Genomic DNA, 23,621 nt, shown 5'->3' on the forward strand with positions numbered 1-23,621 from the left:
CTTCTGACCGTTGCATACCCTAATTTTTTTATTTTTTATTTTTAGATAGGGTCTTGCTCAGTCACTCAGGCTGGAGTGCAGTAGTGGGATCTTGGCTCACTGCAACTTCTGCCTCCTGGGCTTGAGCAGCCCTCCAACCTCAGCCTCCCAAGTAGCTGAGACTACAGGTGCATTCCACCACATCTGGCCAATTTTTGTATTTTTTATAGAGACAGGGTCTCACTATGTTGCGCAGGCTGGTCTTGAACTCCTGATCTCAAGCGATCCACTCGCTTTGGCCTCCCAAAGTGCTGGGATTACAGGTGTGAGCCACTGTGCCCGGCCAGAAGTTTTGTTAATAATGCAATTTACCCTTCACCAGCACTTCCTCTGCACCAGCCACCACTAGCTTTATAAACACTTCCTCCTAGAATCTCTGCAGCACCCTGCAGGGCTGCATTTATCATCCCCCTGTGCAGCCAAGAATCTGTAGCTTAGTGACTTGCCTAGAGCCAAGATCCAAACGTCAAACCACTTCACAACATCGTCTCCTGCATGACAATAATTTGTGATTTTACTATTAATGACTACCCATGGATGTCACGTTTCCAGCTGACCACTGAGGTCCAGGATGGGTCACTTCCACAGGTCAGTCACAACATTAGGATGCCTAGCTGAACGCCCAGCTCTGGATGTGAGCTCCTCTGTGTGTGCCCAGCCTGGGATTCAAGGCTTTGATGAGTTCTGGTTGGTTGAATTTAACTTACTGCCCAGCTGGTCCACCTGTTTCCTATTTCACAGAGTATTTGGTGTTTTTGCATTGTTTTCACAGCTGACAACAAACATGCAGTTCGCTAGATCTTTCTGAGCCCAAACCCAACATCTTCCCTAAAAAAAGGGTGAATTGGGCTGGGTGTAGTGGCTCACACCTGCAGTCCCAGCCCTTGGGAGGCTGAGACAGGAGGATTACTTAAGCCCAAGAGTTTGAGATTAGCCTGGGCAACATAAGGAGACCCTGCCTCTACAAAAAATAGAAAAAATATTAGTTGGGTGTGGTGGCACACACTGGTGGTCCCTGCTGCTACTCAGGAGGCTGAGGTGGGAAGATTGCTTGAGCCTAGGTTCAGGCTGCAATGAGCTGTGATTGCACCACTGCTCTCCAGCCTGGGTGACACAGCAAGACACCCTGTCTCAAAAAAAAAAAAAAAAAAAAAAGTGGATGAAATGCACATTGATGGTGCAGACAGCAGATTTTTGGAATTTTTAGGCTGGGCCAGAAGAAGGGTGTTGAATGGGGTATCACTGGGGCCAGCACCCGTCCCTGACTCTGGACGGTGGCAACCCAGCACCTCCCAGGCAGTCTCCCACTACCAGATGGAGAAAGGATGAGACTGTGCAGTGATGCTGTGGGTGCTGTGTGATCCCATCTCGTCTGGTCAGAAAACTCCTCGGAGCTGAGACCAAAACCCCATGACAGAATTGGGCAGGGAACGATACTTTCTGGTCTAAAGCAGGATATTTTGCAATTGCGGTGACACGTTTTGCAACAGAGGCTGCTCTGAGGCAGGACTTCCGGAAGGCAGTGTTTTGATGCCACTTTGGACTTTCTAGGGCAAGGCAGGCTCACAAAGCTTTTGTTTGGAGGGGTTCCAGTAATTTCTCACAGTGAAAATAGAATTATTGCCCTTCTAACGTCATTTAAGTGTTTAATAATCAAAGTGGAATGGTCATGGGCTGTCTTGTGTGCCCCTGCCATTGGATGTGTGACCTTATTTGGGGTGACATGGCAAATCTAAACCCAACAAAGCTGCTGCAAAGGGTCTACTCTCGGCTATTACTCCTGGGAAATGTGCGGCTCAGACACCACAACCTTCACTCCACTCCTGGTCACCAGGGGTTTCACTTTCTATGGCATTCACTTCTGCACATTTTGGGATTTAAAAAAATGAAGATTGTATTACTTTCGTAATAAGCAAAAAAGATAGCTTTAAAAAGTCTTTCAGACCAGGTGTGGTGGCTCACGCCTGTAATTTCAACACTTTGGGAGGCCGAGACAGGTGGATCCCTTGAGGTCAGAAGTTCGAGACCAGCCTGGCCAACACGGCAAAACCTCGTCTCTAATGAAAATACAAAAATTAGCCAGGTGAGGTGGCCCGCGCCTGTAATCCCAGGTACTCCGGAGGCCGAGGTAGAATTGCTTGAACCTGGGAGGTGGAGGTTTCAGTGAGTCGAGATTGCATCACTGCACTCCAGGTTGGGCAACAGAGCAAGATTCTGTATTTAAAAAAAAAAAAGTCTTTCAGAATTAGCTTAACTTCTAAGGGAGTATCAGTCCCGTGCCCCTAAACCATCGTGATAAAGGAGGTATATAGTATTTACTTATTTATTTACTTGATTTATTTTGAGACAGAGTCTCACTCTTATCACCTGGGCTGGAGTGCAGTGGCAAGATCATGGCCCACTGCAACCTCCGCCTCCCGGGTTCAAGCGATTCTCCTGCCTCTGCCTCCCGAGTAACTGGCATTACAGGTGCCCGCCATTACACCCAGCTAATTTTTTGTATTTTTAGTAGAGACGGGGTTTCACCATGTTGGCCAGGCTGGTCTTGAACTCCTGACCTTGTGATTCGCCCGCCTCAGCCTCCCAAAGTTCTGGGATTACAGGCGTGCGCCACCGTGACCAGCCAACTATTTTTTCATAGATGATGAAATGTAGGCTTACAGGTAGGGTGACCAACACATTTTGTCTAGGAGCAAAACCCAATTTGCCCAGTCTTAGCACTGAAAGCCTAGTTCTGGGAACGACCACAGTCCTGGGAAATTGGGACAATTGCCCACCCTGTTTAGATGGGTTAATTGACATACTGAACACATGTCTAGCTAGGAAGAGGCACCACAGGGCCATTCATTTACTCATGGAGCACCTGCTGTATGCCAGATGCTATTCTAGGTACTACTGATACAGAACTGAACAGAAAAAAACTTCTTGCAGTGCTCACATTCTTTTTTTTCTGATATAAATGCCCTTCAGAAGAGGCCACATTCTTTTTTTTTTTTCGAGATGGAATTTCACTCAGTCACCCAGGCTGGAGGGCAGTGGCGCAATCTCGCCACTGCAACCTCTGCCTCCAGTGTTTGAGCGATCCTCCTGCCTCAGCGTCCCAAGTAGTTGGGATTATAGGCACCGACAACCACGCCTGGCTAATTTTTGTATTTTTAGTAGAGACGGGGTTTCACCATGTTGGCCAGGCTGGTCTTGAACTCCCGGCCTCAAGTGATCTACCCACCTCGGCCTCCCAAAGTGCTGGGATTACAGGCGTGAGCCGCTGCGCCTGGCTCAGAAGAGCCCGCATTTTTTTTTTTTTTTGGACGGAGTCTAGCTGTATTGCCCAGGCTGGAGTGCAGTGGTGCTATCTCAGCTCACTGCAAGCTCCACCTCCCGGGTTCACGCCATCCTCCTGCCTCAGCCTCCCGAGTAGCTGGAACTACAGGCACCTGCCACCACGCCCGGCTAATTTTTGTATTTTTAGTAGAGACGGAGTTTCACTGTGTTAGCCAGGATGGTCTCGATCTCCTGACCTTGTGATCTGCCCACCTCGGCCTCCCAAAGTGCTGGGATTACAGGCATGAACCACTGCGCCCAGCCAAGAGCCCACATTCTTATAGGAAAGTGTGAATTGATATAAACAAACAAATACACAATGTATCAGGGAGTGATAAGTTGGGGGAAAAAACAGCAGAATAATAGGGTTAGTGAGTGCAGGGGATTGGTTTCATATTTTTTTATTTTTATTTATTTATTTTGAGACAGAGTCTCACTCTGTCACCCAGGCTGGAGTGCAGTGGTGCTATCTTGGCTCACTGCAACCTCTGCCTCCCGGGTTCAAGCAATTCTCCTGCCTCAGCCTCCCAAGTAGTTGGGATTACAGGCTCACACCACCATGCCAGGCTAATTTTTGTATTTTTAGTAAAGACGGGGTTTCACCATGTTGGCCAGGCCGGTCTCAAACAACTGACCTCAAGTGATCCAACCGCCTTGGCCTCCCAAAGTGCTGTGATTACAGGCATGAGCCACCGTGCCCCCTGGTTTCATATTTTAATAGGGCACTTGAAGAAGGCTTTTGTGCTTGAACAGAGACCCAAAGGAAGAGGAGTAAGCCAGGTATTCATTTTGAGGATGAGCAGTCTTTGCCTATTTACAGAGTGCAAAAGGGGTAACTTTGTGCTTAGTGTTTGAGGAAGAGCGGTGGCTGGAGCAGAGGCAGGGAGGAGGAGTGGATGGAGGGGTTAGAGAGGGAGCTGGAGTCCCCTATCAAGTAGGAGGGCTCCCAGGACACAGCAAGGACTTGGCGCTTACTCTGAGATGAGGGGGCACTGGAAAGTTTGAGCAGAGCAGTGACATGATTGGAGTTACGCTTTAAAAGAAACACTCTGGGCCGGGCACGGTGGCTCACACATATAATCCAGCACTTTGGGAAGCCAAGGCAGGTGGATCACCTGAGGTCAGAAGTTCGAGATCAGCCTGGCCAACATGGTGAAAGCCCGTCTCTACTGAAAATACAAAAATTTGCTGAGTGTGGTGGTGATGTGCGCGTAGTCCCAGCTACTCTGGAGGCTGAGGTGAATCACCTGAACCTGGGAGGCAGAGGTTGCAGTGACCTGTGATCGCACCACTGTACTCTGGCCTGGGTGAAAGAGCGAGACTGTTTCAAAAAAAGAAAGAAAAGAAAAGAGAACACTCTGGCTTCCATAAGAGACAAGAGATGAGAAAGGTGGAAACAGAGAGGAGAAAGCAATCTATTGTCACAATGCAGGAAAGCGACTGCAGGGCCCTGAACCACTGTGGAGGCAGAAGGGTCAGATTCTGGGTGATTCTGAAAGCAGGGCTGACATGATAAGGATAGACTGGATACTGGCGGGTGTGAAGAGGCATCTAAGATACCTGTTTCTGGCCAGATTTTACAAAGGGCCCTTGTTGCTACCTTAAGGAGTCAGTGTTGAATCCTGCAGCAGCTAAGAGCTTCTGCAGGATCTCCCTCTCAACTTGGACCAACCCACCTGCCTATCCCAGCCCAGATCAATGAGATCTGCTGCCCAGGCCCCTACGCAGATAACCATATTTGTAACTGATCTTTCTGAGGGCACCTCCTGAGCAGCTTGGAAACGGAGGGAGAGGAGAGGAAGCCAGCTTCTCAAAGTGGGGTGTGGCAGGTGGCCTTAACCCTGCCGAAGGGCTGCAGTCATGGGGCTCTGAATAGATCCCCACACCACTCACCAATGAGCTTCATTTGGAAGGCGGTAACGTTAAACAAGAGGGTTTGTAAAAAATGAAGGCCTACACAGATAATTTATTCTGATTATTAAATCTAGGTGGAGAGTACGTGGGTATTCATGTTACTCTCTCAACTTTCTTGTGCTTAAAAATCTTAAAATAAAAACTTTAAAACGCTCTGTCCTACCAATATTTATAGGAACCTGACTAGCAGCCAGGCTTTGGACACGCGATCCCCGGCCACCAAAGGGCTGACAGGCTAGTGAAAGGGGCAGAAAAATAACAAAACTGTGTCTGGAAGGCAGCTACTCCCTTTTTTTGTTTGTTTGTTTTTTGAGACGCAGTCTCACTCTGTCGCCCATGCTGGAGTGCAGTGGCGCGATCTTAGCTCACTACATGTGCCTCCGGGGTTCAGGCGATTCTCCTGCCTCAGCCTCCTGAGTAGCTGGGACTACAGGCGCGCGCCACCACGCCCGACCAATTTTTGTATTTTTTAGTAGAGACAGGGTTTCACCATATTGGTCAGGCTGGTCTCGAACTCCTGACCTCGCGATCTGCCCGCCTCGGCCTCCCAAAGTGGTGGGATTACAGGCGTGAGCCACCGCGCCCGGCCCTTTGTTTTCTTACCAACTAAGCAGCAGCACTGACACTGTTTCCTTTGAGGTTCCGTTTGCTGAATCCTGCCCTCTAAGGTGCTCCGCCCTTCCCCTCCCCGCCCCGTGCTGCTGTCATTCCCACGCCTCACCCTGTTTTGCAACTTCTTGTTTATGAGCCTGGAAGCCACGAAGTGGTGGGAAATACGAGATTCAAATATCTGGTGGCCGTGTGACGTGAATAAACTACTCGATTTTTCTCAGTTTCCATTTCCTATCAAATGGGTTGTTCTGGGAATTCGGGGAAGTAACAGTGCCGGGAACCGCGGGAGGAACCGCCAGCTGCGTCCTCCGACGTCCCCAGAGCCCAGGGCGGCGACTGGCACGACTGTCAGGGGCGCGTCTGTTAAGAGGACAGGGGGTCCCGCCCCGGCACAGCTGTCTCCTACAGGACCCCTCCCGCCGACGCCCCGCGGACCCCACGCCGGAGCGGAGGCCGGCGCCACTCCGGGGTCTCCGGACCGGCAGCCCCTCCCTGGCCTGGCGCCCCAAAGGGAAGCGGCCTGGGAGAGGAGACGTGTGGAAAGAGCGGCAGAGAACAAAGAGGAAGTAGCGGTAGAGAATAAAAGAAACTGTCCGCAGTGTGCCCGGACGCGGGGAGGCGCTGGGGTCAAGCGAGACCCGACCTGCACGCAGTTCCCGCCGGGGTCCCGGCCTGCCTGCGGGAGGGAAAGGACCCAGGGGGGCTTCTGCCAAAAGTGCGTCTTCTGCCGAAAGTGCGTCTTCTGCCGAGGGGCCCACATAAGGCGCGACAGACACTCCAGCCCGACCCCGACGCCCTGCCCTCACGCATGCACATGCGCGGAACACTCCCAGAAACACATCTCCCAGAGCGCCCCGGGAGCACGCGAGCCAATTGGAGGGCGGATTAGCGGGGGCCCACGTCTCCCAGAGGTCTCCGAGTCGCGGCTCTGTTGGTCTGATTGGCAGCCGCAACAGCCTATAGCTGCTTTTCGCCGGAGGGGCCACGCGCCGTTTGCCGGGACTGAGCCGCTGTTGTCGCTGGTATCCCGGGAGCAGCGCCGGCAAGTGGAGTCGTCGTATTCCGGGCGGCCCGCGGCCCACGGGGATGGGACGTCCCGGGGCTGTGCTGACCCCAAAACCCTTCCACCCTTTATTAGCCTGTCGCCCTTCTTTCATGTTTACAGCAAATATTTTCCGAGTGCCTAATGTGTCCCACTTACTGTGCCACGTGCGAGGGTGCACGTGTCAGGCAAGATCGCTGTTCCAAGGAGGCTGAGAACAAGTAAATGGTAATTACCAGTTATGACCAAAGCTGTGAAAGGAACAGATACATCAGCCTAACAGCAGCACTGCCGTTTTCTCCCTTATAATCAGCAGAGGCGGGCTAGAGCAAGGATTCTCAAACTCTGCCCCCTCAGAACCCTAGAGTACGGTTGCTGAAACTTCTGTTTTTTCCTTTTGAACAAATCTAGTAACATGCTGTGAGCCAGAGAGGTAATGGTTTGGCTCAAAGAAGGCACATGCATCTGGTTTCTTTCTTTTTTTTTGAGACGGAGTCTCGCTCTGTCGTCCAGGCTGGAGTGCAGTGGCGCCATCTCCGCTCACTGCAAGCTCCGCCTCGCGAGTTCACGCCAGTCTCCTGCCTCAGCCTCCCGAGTAGCTGGGACTACAGGCGCCCGCTACCACGCCCGGCTAATTTTCACGCCCGGCTAATTTTTTGTATTTTTAGTAGAGACGGGGTTTCACCATGTTAGCCAGGATGGTCTCGCTCTCCTGACCTCGTGATCCGCCCGCCTCGGCCTCCCAAAGTGCTGGGATTACAGGCGTGAGCCACCGCGCCCGGCCCAGGTTTCTTATTTCGGGAGCTTCATAGGCATAGACCTCCCTCCTTCCCTCCTACCCCCTCCCCCCTCTCCCAACTAATGCCAGACCGGCCACTACTTTTTAACTGTTTTACATATTTAACCTTCAAGAAAGATTTCCTTTGATCCAAGTGTATTGCAGCCCACAAAAAAGCTTGGAAACCCAGCTAGATGGTCTGTTTTTCTAGTTCCTACATTGGATTTAAGTCCTACCCATCGAGACTACTGTCTTCAGGTAAGCATATCGAGGCTGTATTCACCTTCATGGTGTTCTCAGGGGCACTTTCTTACACAAATGATGGTAATCATCCTAGATCAATTCCCTGCCTGCCACACTTGCCAGTTAGTTAGAAACTGTAAACCCCTTAAATGTCTGTCACCAGGGCACTGGCTGAATAGCTGAGTAAGTTTTGGTGAATCCATTCCTTGGACTACACTGCATCCACTGAAAACAGTGCGGTGAATTTCTGTGTGCTAATGTGCAAAGATGGTTTATGTATTATTCAGTGGAAAAAGCACATTTGCACTACAGTGCTGATAGCATGATCCCATGTTTGTAAATAAGAGAAAAAATGTTTAAGTATCTGGAGGGAAATGCAAGAAATAAATATGACTACCTTTCAAGAGTAGAATTGGGGGTAGAAGTTGGCCTTTTCCCTCTATGTCATCTATACGTTTTTTATTTTATTTTATTTTATTTTTTTTTTGAGACGGAGTCTCACGCTGCTGCCCAGGCTGGAGTGCAGTGGCATGATCTGGGCTTACTGCGACCTCCGCCTCCCGGGTTCAAGCAATTTTCTGTCTCAGCCTCCTGAGTAGCTGGGATTACAAGCGCACGCCACCACGCCCGGCTAATTTTTGTATTTTTAGTTAGAGACGGGGTTTCACCATGTTGGTCAGGCTGGTCTCGAACTTCTGACCTTGTGTTCTGCCCGCCTCAGCCTCCCAAAGTGCTCAGATTACAGGCGTGAACCACTACGCCCGGCATTCAATGAGCATTTTTAAAGTTTTATGACTCATGAAACATAGTCCACAAATATATGCTTATTGTGAAATAGTAAGGGAAAATAAAATATGGCAAGCTAAATGTTAGAGGAGAAATTTCCTATTTTGCTCCATTATTTTTACAGCAGAAAAATTAAAAAATTTATTAGCTGAGACTTTGTTTCACTGGGGTGCAGAAGATTAGACAAATGATTTTTAAAAGCAGACTCTGCCCATAGAGAAAAAATATTTGAGGTTTCCAAAGTAGAATAAGTTTAAATTAGCAAGTCAAATAAGGAACCTTGAGCCAGTACCGAAGGAAACACGTCCCAGACCTATCTCCAAACGCGCGCGCGCGCGCACACACACACACACACACACACACACACACACACACACACACACACACTGCAGGCATAACATTTATGCAGACAGACTGTTCTTTAGGGCATAATTGTCTTATGTCTCAATTCCTCTGAAGCTCCAGAGCAGAAACTGAAATTTTAAAAATGCAGTTGAGAGAAACTGAAATGACTGACAGGCCATTTGCCAAGAAAAGCTTTGGTTCTTTGGAACAAAGACAGTGCCCATATCCCAGCCAACATCAGGTGGTATTTCTCTTTCTGTCCTGTAGAGGGCATCTTCATGTATGGGCACCAGGGCTGCGGCTGGAACCACAGTGGACACCCCACGCTCCAAGGACAATCCTCTGCAGAAACCAGCAGCTGGAAATAATTCTTAATGCTGCAGGAAGTAGTTAGGAGAAAACGACTGTGTAAGTCAGAGCTAAAACTGGAGTTCAAAAACCACAGAAAATATTTCCAAGGCTGTCTGTGAAGTGGGGATGTCAAAATACCAAAAATTACAGCTTTGGAACTGCAGTGGATGACCTTTAATTGATGCAGTTTATAGGTGCTAAGTATTGTGTGTGCTTTACGTTGCCTCATGTGAGTGCTTGATAGCAGGGTGTGACGCTGGCCAAGTGATATACCTACCCTCTTTGTCCCTGTTTCTATCAACTGTTAAATGGGGGTTCTAGAGTTGTTGTGAAGATTAAATGAGCTAATACACATAAAGCACCAAGAACAATGCTGGATACAAGGTAATAGGTGTTTCTTCCTAGACTTCACTATCCTCATGTGAGGTGGGTATGTTTATTTATTTATTTGGGGACAGGGTCTCGCTCTATCACCCAGACTGGAGTGCAGTGTTGCAATCATGGCTTAGCTCCCTACAGCTTTTTAAATTTAATTATTTATTATTATTATTTTTTTGAGATGGAGTCTCACTCTGTCGCCCAGGCTGGAGTGCAGTGGCACGATCTCTGCTTACTGCAAGCTGGGCCTCCCGGATTCACACCATTCTCCTGCCTCAGCCTCCTGAGTAGCTGGGACTACAGGCGCCTGCCACCACGCCCAGCATATTTTTGTATTTTTAGTAGAGGCGGGGTTTCACCGTGTTAGTCAGGATGGTCTCGATCTCCTGACCTCGTGATCTGCCCACCTCGGCCTCCCAAAGTGATGGGATTACAGGCGTGAGCCACCGTGCCTGGCCTCAGCTCCCTACAGCTTTGACCTCCCCAGCTCAAGTAATGTCCCACTTCAGCCTCCCGAGTAGCTGACACTACAGGAATGCACCACCATGTATACCTGTGGTCCTAGCTACTTGGGAAGCTGAGGTGGGAAGATTGCCCCTGAAATAAGACTCTAGATACAGGTCCCTTTCTCTGAAATTTTTGAAACAAAACGCCTAATTCAAAAAAAGTTATTTTTGGTAGAGACGGGGTCTCACTATGTTTCCCAGGCTGATCTCAAACTTGGGTTCAAGCCATCCTCCCTCCTTGGCCTCCCAAAGTGTTGGGATTATAGGCAGGAGCCACTGTGCCTGTCCAAAGTGGGTGTTGATATATTCAATTTAACACAGAAAACAGGAAGTTTGTACACACCGACTTGCCCAAGGCTACACAACTACAAAGAGTCAGGTAGCCAACATTCAGTCTCAAGGTCTGTGTCTGCAGAGCTCAAGCCCTTTCCCTTTGGCTTTGCTGTCTCTTGGCATCTGGTAGCCTAGCAGTCATCAAGCCAACCCCGTCATGTTGCAGAGGAGGACACAGGCTTCCAGGGGAACTGACTGACTTGAGTTCTACACATCAGTGCAGAGCTGGGACTAGAATTCAGTCCACCTAACTGTATTTGGAAGAAAGTTAAGTGCTATTGACTACATCTAATATCCGAAAGATAAAGGGAGAGGCAGAAGCAAGAATGAATAATGTGGCTGGGCGCGGTGGCTCACGCCTTTAATCCCAGCACTTTGAGAGGCCGAGGCAGGTGGATCACGAGGTCAGGAGTTCAAGACCAGCCTGACCAACATGGTGAAACCCCATTTCTACTAAAAATACAAAAATTAGCCGGGCATGGTAGCGTGCGCCTGTAACCCCAGCTACTAAGTAGGCTGAGGCGGGAGGATCGATTGAACCCGGGAGGTGGAGGTTGCAGTGAGCCGAGATCGCACCATTGCACTCCAGCCTGGGCAACAGAGCGAGACTCTGTCAAAAAAAAAAAAAAATGAATGAATAATTTTTAAAGCAGGCTGTGAAGAACTAAAAACATGAGGACACGGAAATTCAGAAACACCCATTTCAATATGATTCCTTTCGGATAACTTGAAGCCCAAACAGGACGGAAAATCACAGGCCAAAGTCATCTGAAGGAAGGCTGTCACCCATGACAGACAACCGGGATGTTGCTCTCCATTCATCCCAAGGGCAGCAAAGTCTGTCCTGGAACATGGAATGGTTTCTTTATACAGACAAGTAAGACTGGCTCCAAGAGAAGAGTTGCTACCACTAACCCCTACATGCTGCCTTGAAAGAGTTGGTGGTAGGTGTTGGAAAATTAATCTGAGTAATTAGGAAACAAAATTTGAAACAAAGAATCCCATGCACAGTAGTAGCAAAACCCATAACCAGACATGATAAGAAATTTGCAAGACCTATAAGAAGAAAAGTATATAGGATTACAGAATTTTAAAAGTCCCAGATCATTGAAGAAATACACCACAGTCGTGGATGGAAGAGTTAATATTACAAATATATCATGCATTCCTAAATTAATCAACAAATTATAAGCAAGCCCAATTGAAATTGTAACAAGATTTTTTTTTTACATTTTTAAAAAAATGAGATGAGATCTTGCTATGTTGCCTGAGCTGGTCTCAACCTTCTAAGCTCACGCGATCTTCCTGCCTTGGCCTCTCAAAATGCTGGCATTACAAGTGTGAGCCACCATGCCCAGCCATAACAAGGCTTTTTTTTCTTTTTTTTTTCAGACTGGGTCTCACTGTTGCCCAGGCTGGAGTGCAGTGGTGCGATCTCAGGTCACTGCAACCTCTGCCTCCCAGGTTCAAGTGATTCTCCTGCCTCAGCCTCCCGAGTAGCTGGGATTACAGGTGCGCCCCACCATGCCCAGCTAATTTTTGTATTTTTAGTAGAGATGAGGTTTCGCCATGTTGGCCAGGCTGTTCTGCCCACCTCAGCCTCCCAAAGTGCTGGGATTACAGGCATCAGCCACCGCACCAGGCTGCAAGATGTTTAAGAATGGGCTTTGACAAGTTGATTTTTAAAATTCATAGCCAAAAAAATTGTGAAAAAAATACAGTGGTGTGAGATGTAACAGATATAACAACAAGCTGTGAAAATACAGTAAATTAGAACAGTAATATGTTTTTACAAGAATGGATATAAGGTAAATGGAAACAAGATTCCGTAAGACGTGTGTATATGCAAAAGATGGTATTTAAAACCCAAGGGGAAAAGGTGGCCCAACTTTTAAATAGTTTTGGGACTGTTGACAGTTGAGCTGGAAAACATAGACTTCTGCCTGACATATATAAAAAATAAACTCCATATATATATATATATATATATATATATTTTTTTTTTTTTTTGAGACGGAATTTCGCTCTTGTTTCCCAGGCTGGAGTGCAATGGTGTGATCTGGGCTCATTGCAACCTCTGCCTCCCAGGTTCAAGTGATTCTCCTGCCTCAGCCTCCCAAGTAGCTGGGATTACAGGCATGTGCCACCACACCCGGCTAATTTTTTGTATTTTTAGTGGAGATGGGTTTTCACCATGTTGCCCAGACTGGTCTCGAGCTCCTGACCTCAAGTGATCCACCCGCCTCGGCCTCCCAAAATGCTGGGATTACAACCGTGAGCCACCGCACCTGGCCCAGATGATTTAAAGAAACACTAAGTGTAATATCTGTAAATTTGTTTAAATTTCGCAGTGAGGAAGATCTTTCTTTTTTTTTATTTTTTATTTTTTTATTGATCATTCTTGGGTGTTTCTCGCAGAGGGGGACTTGGCAGGGCCATAGGACAACAGTGGAGGGAAGGTCAGCAGACAAACAAGTGAACAAAGGTCTCTGGTTTTCCTAGGCAGAGGACCCTGCAGCCTTCTGCAGTGTTTGTGTCCTTGGGTACTTGAGATTAGGGAGTGGTGATGACTCCCAACGAGCATGCTGCCCTCAAGCATCTGTCCAACAAAGCACATCTTGCACCGCCCTTAATCCATTTAACCCTGAGTGGACACAGCACATGTTTCAGAGAGCACAGGGTTGGGGGTAAGGTCACAGATCAACAGGATCCCAAGGCAGAACAATTTTTCTTAGTACAGAACAAAATGAAAAGTCTCCCATGTCTACTTTTTTCTACACAGACACAGCAACCATCTGATTTCTCAATCTTTTCCCCACCTTTCCCCCTTTTCTATTCCACAAAACCGCCATTGTCATCATGGCCCGTTCTCAATGAGCTGTTGGGTACACCTCCCAGACGGGGTGGTGGTTGGGCAGAGGGGCTCCTCACTTCCCAGAAGGGGCGGCCGGGCAGAGGCGGCCCCCCACCTCCCGGACGGGGCGGTTGGGCGGGCGGAGGCGCCCCCCAACTCCCTCCCAGACGGGGCGGCTGGCCGGGCAGGGGCTGACCCCCCACCTCTCTCCCGGACGGGGCGGCTGGCCGGGCAGGGGCTGATCCCCCACCTCTCTCCCAGACGGGGCGGCTGGCCGGGCGGGGGCTGACAGATCTTTCTAACCAAGACAAAAAAACTGAAAAAGTTAAAAAATTCAGGTAAATAGAAAAATTAGAAAACTTCAGTATGACAAAAACAGCCATGAATATAGTTAAAAGGCTGGATGCAGTGGCTCATGCCTGTAATCCCTGCACTTTGGGAGGCCAAGGTGGGAGGATTGCTTGAGCCTAGGGGTTTGAGTCTCCACAATGTAGGCAGACCCCATCTCTACCCTCCCTCACAAAATTAACTGGCCATGGTGGTGTGCGCCTGTGGTCCCAGCTACTCAAGAGGCTAAGTTGGAAAGATCGCTTGAGCCTGGGAGGTCAAGGCTGCAGTGAGCTGTGATTGCAACACTGCACTCCAGTCTGGGTGATGGAGCAAAACCCTGTCTTAAAAAATAAAAATAAAAAAGGTGACAGAGAAAATATTTGTACATACGATAATACCTGGAATGTTAAAGCACTACAATTTTTTTAATGCTCAAAGGCTTAAATAGGCAACTCACGGCCGGGCGTGGTGGCTCACACCTGTAATCCCAGCACTTTGGGAGGCTGAGGCGGGTGGATCACGAGGTCAGGAGATCGAGACTATCCTGGCTAACACAGTGAAACCCTGTCTCTACTAAAAATACAAAAAATTAGCCAGGCATGGTGGCACATGCCTGTAGTCCCAGCTACTCGCGAGGCTGAGGCAGAAGAATTGCTTGAACCCAGGAGGCGGAGATTGCAGTGAGCTGAGATCCTGACACGCACTACAGCCTGGGCAATAGACTGAGACTCCATCTCAAAAAAAAAAAAAAAAAAAAAGGCAACTCAGAGAAGAAATACAAAGTACCACGTGAAAAGATGCCCAATCTCCAAGTAATCAGAAACATGACAGGCAACAAGGGGATATTATTTTTTTTAAAATAGCGGCAGAGTCTTGTTATGTTACCCAGGCTGGTTTAGAACTCCTGGGCTCAAGCAGTCCACCTGCCTTGGCCTTCCTAAAGTGCTGGGATTACAGGCCCTAAGCCACCACACCCGGCTGAGGGGACATAATTTTTCACCCACTATATTATCACAAATTAATACGCTTGCCACAGCCAACTTTAATGAGCATGCAGACATAGAAGCACTTTCACACCTCAGGTTAGGAGTTAAATTTGTGAAGCTTTTTTTTTTTTTTTTTTTTTGTGATGGAGTCTCACTCTTTCACCCAGGCTGGAATGCAGTGATGCAATCTCGGCTCCCTGCAACCTCCACCTCTGAGGTTCAAGCGATTCTCCCACGTCAGCCTCCTGAGTAGCTGGGATTACAGGCACCCGCCACCATGCCCGGCTAATTTTTGTATTTTTAGTAGAGATGGGGTTTCACCGCGTTGGCCAGGCTGGTGTCAAACCCCTGACTTTAGGTGATCCGCCCGCCTCGGCCTCCCAAATTGCTAGGATTACAGGTGTCAGCCACTGCTCCTGGCCTGTGAAGCTGTTTTGGAAGGTGATTTGGTGCAAGTTTTCAAATTTAAAAATGCACAAGCCTAGGCCAGGCACGGTGGCTCATGCCTGTAATCACAGTACTTTGGGAGGCCGAAGTGAGCAGATCACTTCAGCCCAGGAGTTTCAGACCAGCCTGACCAACAAAGTGAGACCTCGTTGCTACAAGAAATAAAAAATTAGCTGGGTGGCACATGCCTGTGGTCCCAGCTACTCTGAAGGGTGAGGTGGGGGGACTGCTTGAGCCCAGGAGGTCAAGGATGCAGTAAGCCAAGATTATGCCACTGCACTCCAGCCTGGGTGACACAGGGAGAACATATCTCAAAAAAAAAAAAATGCACAAGGCTTTTGCTTCAGTGATTCCATTTCTAAGACTATATCCAATGTACCAAAATATGCACGTCTGAGATGTTCATTGGAGTATTGGTTGTTAAAGGAAACAGCTGGAGACAATCTAAATGGGGAGACAGTCAATACAGCTGTGGTATATCCATAGTATGCATGCTCTACAGTTGTTAAGAGTGGCAATGGCCTATTCATCTGGACCTAGATAGACGTCAAAGGCACACTGCTAATATTTAAAAAGAAGATCTGGAAAATATGTATAGCATGATGTATACATATAATTAGCCCATATAGGTACATGAAGTTCCTCAGGAGACTGGGAGGATGCACAGCCAGGTAAACCTGTAGAGCATGGAGACATTAAGTGGGAGGTGATGGAAAAGTCCCTCAGTTTTTTTTTTTTTTTTTTTTGAGACAGTCTTGCTCTGTTGCCCAGGCTGGAGTGCAGTGGCATGATCTCAGCTCACTGCAACCTTCACTTCCTAGGTTCAAGCGATTCTCCTACCTCAACCTCCCAAGTAGCTGGGATTACAGGCGCCCGCCACCACGCTCAGCTAATTTTGGTAGTTTTAGTAGAGATGGGGTTTCACCATGTTGGCCAGGCTGGTCTCGAACTCCTGACCTCAAGTGATCCTCCCCGCCTTGGCCTCCCGAAGTGCTGGGATTACAGGTGTGAACCACTGTGCCCAGACCTTCATTTTGTTTGTATACATCTGTATTCATTGAATCTTCTACAAGGTTTATTTATTCATGTATGCCTATTGTTCCGGTTATCTATTGTTGCATGAAAAACACCCCAAAACTTAATAGTGTAAATCAGCAGCCCTTTTATTATGCTCACAACTTGGTGGTCAGATTTCAAGCAAGACCCAGAGGCACAACTCGTCTCGTTCCACAGTGGCTGGAGCTTCAGCTGAGGTGGCTCAAATGGCTGGAGAACACTTCCCTGCAGCAGAACCTACAACCTTCTTCCTCCCCTTTCTGGAAAAGATTTGTTTCTGAGGCTGGAGTCAGAGTCTTCAAACCAACAGCCAGAGATAACATTGCTAATTATGCCCCTTTCCTTGGTCTTTATTTGAAATGAAACGGTTCTGTTACCGGTAGAGGGTCTTGATGCAAATTGTCCAGGTTCTTGGCATTTTGAACAAAGAACTGGACAAAACTCACAGCAAAGCAAGGTAAGAATGAAGCAGCAAAAGCAGAGATTTATTGAAAATACATGCCACAGTGTGGGAGCCGGCCAAGCAGCAGCTTAAACACCCCCTAGAGGTTTCCCACTGGCCACTTGGTGTTCACCCCATGTAAATGAACCAACCTGTCAGTCTGATTGGTTGCAACCAATCAGAGGCTGAAGTGAAGTTACAAAGTTACACTCCTGTACAAACGTCTGATTGCAAAAAGCAGCCAGTCAGAGGTACCTTCAATTTCCCATCTGCCCCTCAGAAAAGGTGGGCATTGGCAAAGGGAGTAGCCTCTGGTCCTTTTGTTACTTATGCGTGGAAAGTTGGGGTTTTTCTTTCGATTTAGTTCTAGGAAGTCAAGGTGAATTGGCCTTCAGTTCCTTGCCTCCAGACCCTATTCTGCCTCAGTTCAAATACACAAAACCTAACAAATACCTATATGACCACCTTCCACAACTAATCAATGGCAGTGTCTATTAGTTTGACTTTGTTTCTATTTCACAAGAAGCAAAAGCACCTTTGGACTCTCCACTAGAGAGGTATGTGCAGCCACTCCAGCATGGTGCTCTCAGGGTAACCAGACTTCTTATGCTAGCTCCAAGTGCAAGTTCTCCTAGCAAACAAGATAGAGGTTGCAAGGCCTTTTATGACCTCACCCTGGAGGTCACACCACATCTGTATTTCATTGTATTTCATTGGTAGCAGTCACAAGCTGCCCAGATACAAGGCAGAGGGACAGATGCCCCACTTCTTGATGGGATGAGTGGCAAAAAAAAATCTGTGACCATGTTTAAAACCCAGAAGATTTGGCTGTTAGAGATCTGTGAAGTTTTTAAAAGTTAAGAATTATTAAAACAAAAATAAAACCCAGGAGACAAGGTAGTGGAAGTGTGTCCCTCCCATTCACTGACCAAGGTGAGGGGACTCTAGTCCTTTGCTGCTGACCTTCAGCCTCCCTTCCTCTTAAAAAGAGGTCCTAGTTGGGGAGAGATGGCTGAAGAGTTACCATAAAATACCAAGTAGGAGCGAGGTGCGGTGGCTCACGTCTTTAATCCCAGCAGTTTGGGAGGACAAGGTGGGAGGATCGCATGAGCCCAGGAGTTCAAGACAAACCTGGGCAACATAGCAAGGCTCTGTCTCTACAAAAAAGGAAAAGAGTACAAAGTAGGGCCATTTAGTATGGTTTCATCTTTATTAAAAGTCTTAAGTTTTAGATTTTTGAAGTTATCACCAATAAAATATCCAGTTGTGGTCTTGTGTTGAGTGAAAATGTTATTTAAATGCAGATATTTAAAATATACTACAATTTTTGTGCTATTTTAATTTTCTAGGAGCCTTAAAAAATGTGTGGCTACTGAAACTGTGCCCCAAAGAGTTAAAGAAATCAGTAACTAACAGAAATTCTTGAGTCTGCAGGATGGCAGATAAGAAACAACTCGCTGGCCAGGTGCAGTGGCTCACACCTGTAATCCCAGCACTTTGAGGGATTGACCCACTGAAGTGGGTGGATTACATGAGGTCAGGAGTTCGAGGCCTGGCAGGTTGGTGGGCACCTGTAGTCCCAGCTGCTTGGGAGGCTGAGGCAGGAAAATCACTTGAACCCGGGAATCGGAAGTTGCAGTGAGCCGAGATCAGGCTATTGCACTCCAGTCTGGGCGTTGCAGCGAAACTCCTACTCAAAAAAAAAAAAAAAAAAAAAAAACAACTTGCTGAAATGCTGAAGAAATGCTGAAACTCCCTCCCTATAAGATAAAAGAAGAACAAGCAGAAATCTGTTGGAACCAATAACGCTGACTGGAGTCTGCACAGAATGAGCTTGCTGACATCACAGCCTGAATTTTCAACACAGGTTTCATGCTGTCCCTGAATTTGTATGAGACCCATTAAGTAGCCTGAAGAGGTAACTGCGAAAGCCTAAGGACTTTCCACATCTCCCCTTTCCTTCCACTAATCACCTACTAATCTCAGAATCCACCGCCTGAACCTTTTCTAATAAAAATAACTGCCTTAAAGCCAACACGGGGAGACAGCCTTGAGCTTGATATTCCTGTCTCCTTGTGAGTCGACTTGCAATACAAAGCTTTTCTTTTTTCAGAACCACAGTGTCATAGTATTAGCTTCTAGGGTATCAGGCTGGAATGCACTGGTGCAATTATGGCTCACTGTAGCCTCAATCTCCTGGACTCATGCAGTCCTCCCACCTCAGCCTCCCAAGCAGCTAGGACCACAGGCACTTGCCACCACGCCTGGCTAATTTTTGTTTTTTTTGTAGAAATGGGATCTCACTATGTTGTCCAGGCTGGTCCCGTGCTCTTGGGCTCAAGTGATCCTTCTGCCTATGCCTCCCGAAGTGCTAGGAAAAGCCTCCCAAACTGGAAAATATGGGATGGCTTCCCAGTTATTAAAACACCCTGATTTGGGAGCTGATTGCTTATAAACACTAAGAAAAAGCTAAGAGCTGAGTTCACCTTCCCATTCTGTTCTCAGGTTTCTCTCCTTATAGAGAGGTTCTGATCATCTACAAGCTTTGCTAAATCTGGGGTGTTTCTCTACTGATTTCCTAAATGTTTGTAGTCTTTTTTGTAAAATTGATGATTCAATTTTATTCTCCTCTGAAGTAACAATAGATGCAGAGTCTGACATTTCTTCAGCTTTGAAGAATCTGCATTTTCTCTCCTGATCTCAAAACCTGTAAGAAAAAGAAATTGCAGATATCACCCTGTCCAAGGAGAAAGACAGAGGGGGAAAAAAAGAGTTGTATTAAAGTAGTAGAGAGAAAACAGAAACTGCTAAATAGAATCCCAAAGCCTTTTATTCCAAGTAAGGCTGAATTTTTCTTTTCTTTCTTCCCCTGTTTCTTTCCAGTGAACACTCACCTCTCCTGGAGTCAAGTCATTGTTTCTTTCCTTTGGAATCCTGCTATTCCTGCACCCATGGCTCTTCTCTAGGCTCCAATGGGAAGTACAGGTCAGGGTTTGGGACTAGATATACTGGTCATAAGAAATACAGGAAACATGATAGTCTGGGTCACACTGATTTTTCCTGAGTTGAGGCTGATTTCCAGGACAGATGGCCTCTCCATATTTATTTCCTTCTCAATTAGGATTATTTCACCTGGAGCCTCTAACAGGCAGTTGGCTTTTTTTTGAGACAGGGTCTTGCAGTGTCTCCCAGGCTGGACTGCAGTGGCACAATCTCAACTCACTGCAGTCTTGACCTCCCAGGCTCAAGGGATCCTCCCACCTTAGCCTCTGGAGTAGCTGGGACCACAGGCATGTGCTACCATGCCCTGATAATTAAAAAAAAAAATTCTGTAGAGAGAAGGGCTCTCTCTGTTGCCCAGGCTGGTCTTGAACTCCTGGCTCAAGCAGTCCTCTTGCCTCGGCCTCCCAAAGTGCTAGGATTACAGGTGTGAGCCACTGTGCCCAGCATAACAGGCAGTTTTTCAACATTAGAACAAAATCTAGGAGTACGAAAGGCGTACTGGAAAAATAATAAACAAACATTAGAACAAAAACAAAATAGGGGGAAGATCCTTTTGTGCTCAATTCAAAGCTATTCTCCTCCAGTCTCTGGGAAGAGGAGTGAATTAATTCTGCTAAAGTCAATGCACTGATTTAGTTTTACCTCATTTTTTGAATATTTTGATAATAAAATTATCTAAGAACCAAAATATCAAGTTAATCTTCCTAAAATTCTGACTATATTAAAACTGAGAACTATTCTCTTATTGAATCCAAGAGAAGAGAGAGGTAAATGTGGTAGTTAAACTATGTCCTGGATTAATTTCAGTTAAGAGACTTTCAAATAAGAATTAGTATCTGAACTGGTTTGGTTGGCAACCAGCAAAAACAATCTTTACATGTTTGTTTTAGCTGAAGCCTAGAAGTAGATTGTCTTGATATTAACCAAAACAAATATCTAAGAGTGTTTCCATCAATCCAGACAATTAGTAAAATGTTCTCCAGTGTGGTCTCCCCTGTGTCCTGCCATGCCTCCCCTCACTGACAAAAGTTTGGGTTGCACCCTCTTTCCAAGTTCTTTCCTCTCCCTCCTCATCTTGACAGTTTATTGGTCTGAAAAAAAAAATAGGTTGGTAAATAGTGATCTAATATGCAAATAGAGGAATATGTCTAAATATTAACATTATCAAACAATATTAGTAAGACAGTTTGGTTAATGTTAATCCAAAGGAAAATTTAAACTCCAGAACATTTAATCAAAATATAAGTGGAGTAAAATGTCTCATTTTATATTTTCATGAGGAAAGGTAATATATTCCATATTAATAAAAATAAAATGCATTTCAAATGAAATGCCATTTAAATTTGCTGTTTTGTTTATGATTGGATTTCAAAGCTAGGAGTAGGATCAAAGAGCATGTGGTTCAGGTAAAAGAAAACCCTAAGTCCAGCGCTTTGGGAGGCCGAGGCGGGTGGATCACCTGAGGTCAGGAGTTCAAGACCAGCCTGGCCGACATGGCAAAACTCCATGTCTACTAAAAATACAAAAATTAGCCAGGCATGGTGGCGTGTGCCTGTAATCCCAGCTACCCGGGAGGCTGAGGCAGGAGAATCGCTGGAACTTGGGCAGAGGCTGCAGTGAGCCTTGATTGCGCCACTGTACTCCAGCCTGGGCGACAGAGCAAGGCTCCGTCTCAGAAAAAAAGAAAACCCCAAGTCATAGATCAAAGGAATGCTGTAGTCAAGTAAAAGAGGGGAGAGACCAAAGCTGGGGGGAGTGGCAAGTAGCAAAGGCTTAGAGTGGCAGAAGCTCCCGGAGGCTGAATGTACCCTAAGATGAAAGACAGGAAAAGCATCGATTTAAAATGACGGCTATGTTGCCCAGGCTGGTCTCAAAACTCCTGGGCTGAAGCAATCCTCCTGCCTCAGCATCCCTAATAGGTGGGGCTACAGTTGCATGTCACCACAACCAGTTAATTTTTAAAAAAATTTTTCTGTAGAGACGAGGTCTTGCCATGTTGCCCAGGCTGGTCTCAAAATCCTGGCCTCAAGTGATTCTTCCACCTCAGCCTCCCAAAGTGCTGGGATTACAGGCGTGAGCCACAGTGCCTGGCCTAGACTTGAAAGTCTTAACACTGTAGATTTCACCAAATGTCACTTTGAAAACCAGGCACAGATAACTGGCCCCTTGAGTACAAAGGAATCTGTAAGAGCTAGTTAGGGAATGAAAGAAGTCCCAGAGACAGAGTCTAGTACCCATGAGACCTAAAACCAGGAGTGGTAAGGGTTCTTTGTCGAAATTCAAATTTATTTTTCTCTGCAACAGTCACGAAGTTACCTGCAGCTGAGGATGAGAAAACACAGTAAGTCCTCACTTAACATCACTAATACGGTAAGTCCTCACTTAACGTCATTGATAGGGTCTTGGAAACTGGGACTTAAAGGGAAAAGACATATAATGAAACTAATTTATTTTTGTCATCAACCTTATAACAAAATGTGCTTTCACTTAAGATAACAGTTTCCAACCTATCTAGGACATTGAGGACTTACAGTGTTAAGAAAGTAGAATCTGTACTGGTTTCAAAGGCGCTTACTTCTCTTCACTACTTACTTTTCACCAAAGCCCTAAAGTAGCAGTTCTTAGTCTTTTTTGGTGGTTTTTAGAACTTGATGAAAGCTATGAACCCACTTACTAGAACATACAGATACAAACACACACACACACACACACACACATCCAATTTTGCATACAGTATCAAAAGGTTTACAAATATCTCCAAACCCATCCATGGATCCTCTGGAACTGCATTGGCCAGTATGGTAATACTTGGCAAGACTAACTCCATTTTAAGTGCTCATTGGCTACCATCACAGAAAGTTCTATTGGATAGCACTGCTCCAGACATGGAGGCAGCTTAAGAACCCTGGCCCTGGCCGGGTACAGTGGCTCACGCCTGTAATCCCAGCACTTTGGGAGGCCAAGGTGGGCGGATCACCTGAGGTCAGGAGTTCAAGAGCAGCCTGGCCAACATGGCAAAACTCTGTCTCTACTAAAAATACAAAAATTAGCCGGGTGTGGTGCGTGGTGCCTATAATCCCAGCTACTCGGGAGGCTGAGGCATGAGAATCGCTTGAACCTGGGAGGCGGAGGTTGCAGTGAGCTGAGATCCCACCACTGCACTCCAGCCGAGGCGATAGAGTGAGACTCCATCTCGAAAAAACAACAAAAAACCCCTACAAATCTGCTGGCCTGTTAACACCACTCCTAGTCTAATACCAGCTAGTCTGTTTTCCACATACTGGCAGATCACAAAGAATTGGAGGAGGACTACTACCACCACTGATTTTGAATAACCCTGAAAGTTCATCTTTTTTTAAAAATTAAATTATTATTACTATTTTTTGAGATGCAGTCTTGCTGTCGCCCAGGCTGGAGTGCAGTGGCACAATCTCAGTTCACTGCAACCTCTGCCTCCCAGGTTCAAGTGATTCTCCTGTCTCAGCCTCCCCAGTAGCTGGAAATACGGGCGTGCGCCACCATGCCCGGCTAATTTTTTTGTATTTTTAGTAGAGACGAGGTTTCACCGTGTTAACCAGGAGATGATCTCGATCTCCTGACCTCGTGATCCGCCTATCTTGGCCTCCCAAAGTGCTGGGATTACAGGCGTGAGCCAGCGCACCTAGCCTAAATTCATCTACTTTTAAGTACCTATAAATAGCATAAAATCAAAAGGACCTTAGATAGAAAATGATTAATCCCTCATTCTCCCTATCTCAAGGTATGTGTAGTTCTGCAAACATTCCCATGCCACAGATTCTGCAATAATAATCTGAGTGGCTTTTCTTTTTTGAGATAAGGCACACATTCAGGAAC

At 46.8% G+C, this 23,621-nt stretch overlaps 1 protein-coding gene across 1 annotated transcript; it reads left to right on the forward strand.

The window, feature by feature from the left end:
* The first annotated feature begins 1,632 nt into the window (after nt 1–1,632).
* Nucleotides 1,633–9,878, forward strand: LOC103785488 (uncharacterized). The gene is made up of 2 exons (XM_057300165.2): nt 1,633–7,964; nt 9,348–9,878. Exon 1 carries the CDS (start codon nt 6,018–6,020, stop codon nt 7,071–7,073), a length of 1,056 nt encoding a protein of 351 aa, XP_057156148.2. The 5' UTR covers nt 1,633–6,017; the 3' UTR covers nt 7,074–7,964; nt 9,348–9,878.
* The last annotated feature ends 13,743 nt before the right edge of the window (nt 9,879–23,621 follow it).

This window comes from Pan paniscus, chromosome 18 (assembly GCF_029289425.2).
Source record: "Pan paniscus chromosome 18, NHGRI_mPanPan1-v2.0_pri, whole genome shotgun sequence".
In the NCBI taxonomy this organism is placed as follows: domain Eukaryota; kingdom Metazoa; phylum Chordata; class Mammalia; order Primates; family Hominidae; genus Pan; species Pan paniscus.

What these genes read in the sequence shown, in the direction of transcription:
- LOC103785488 (XM_057300165.2), top strand. Translation starts at nt 6,018, where the DNA reads ATGAGCCTGGAAGCCACGAAGTGGTGGGAAATACGAGATTCAAATATC.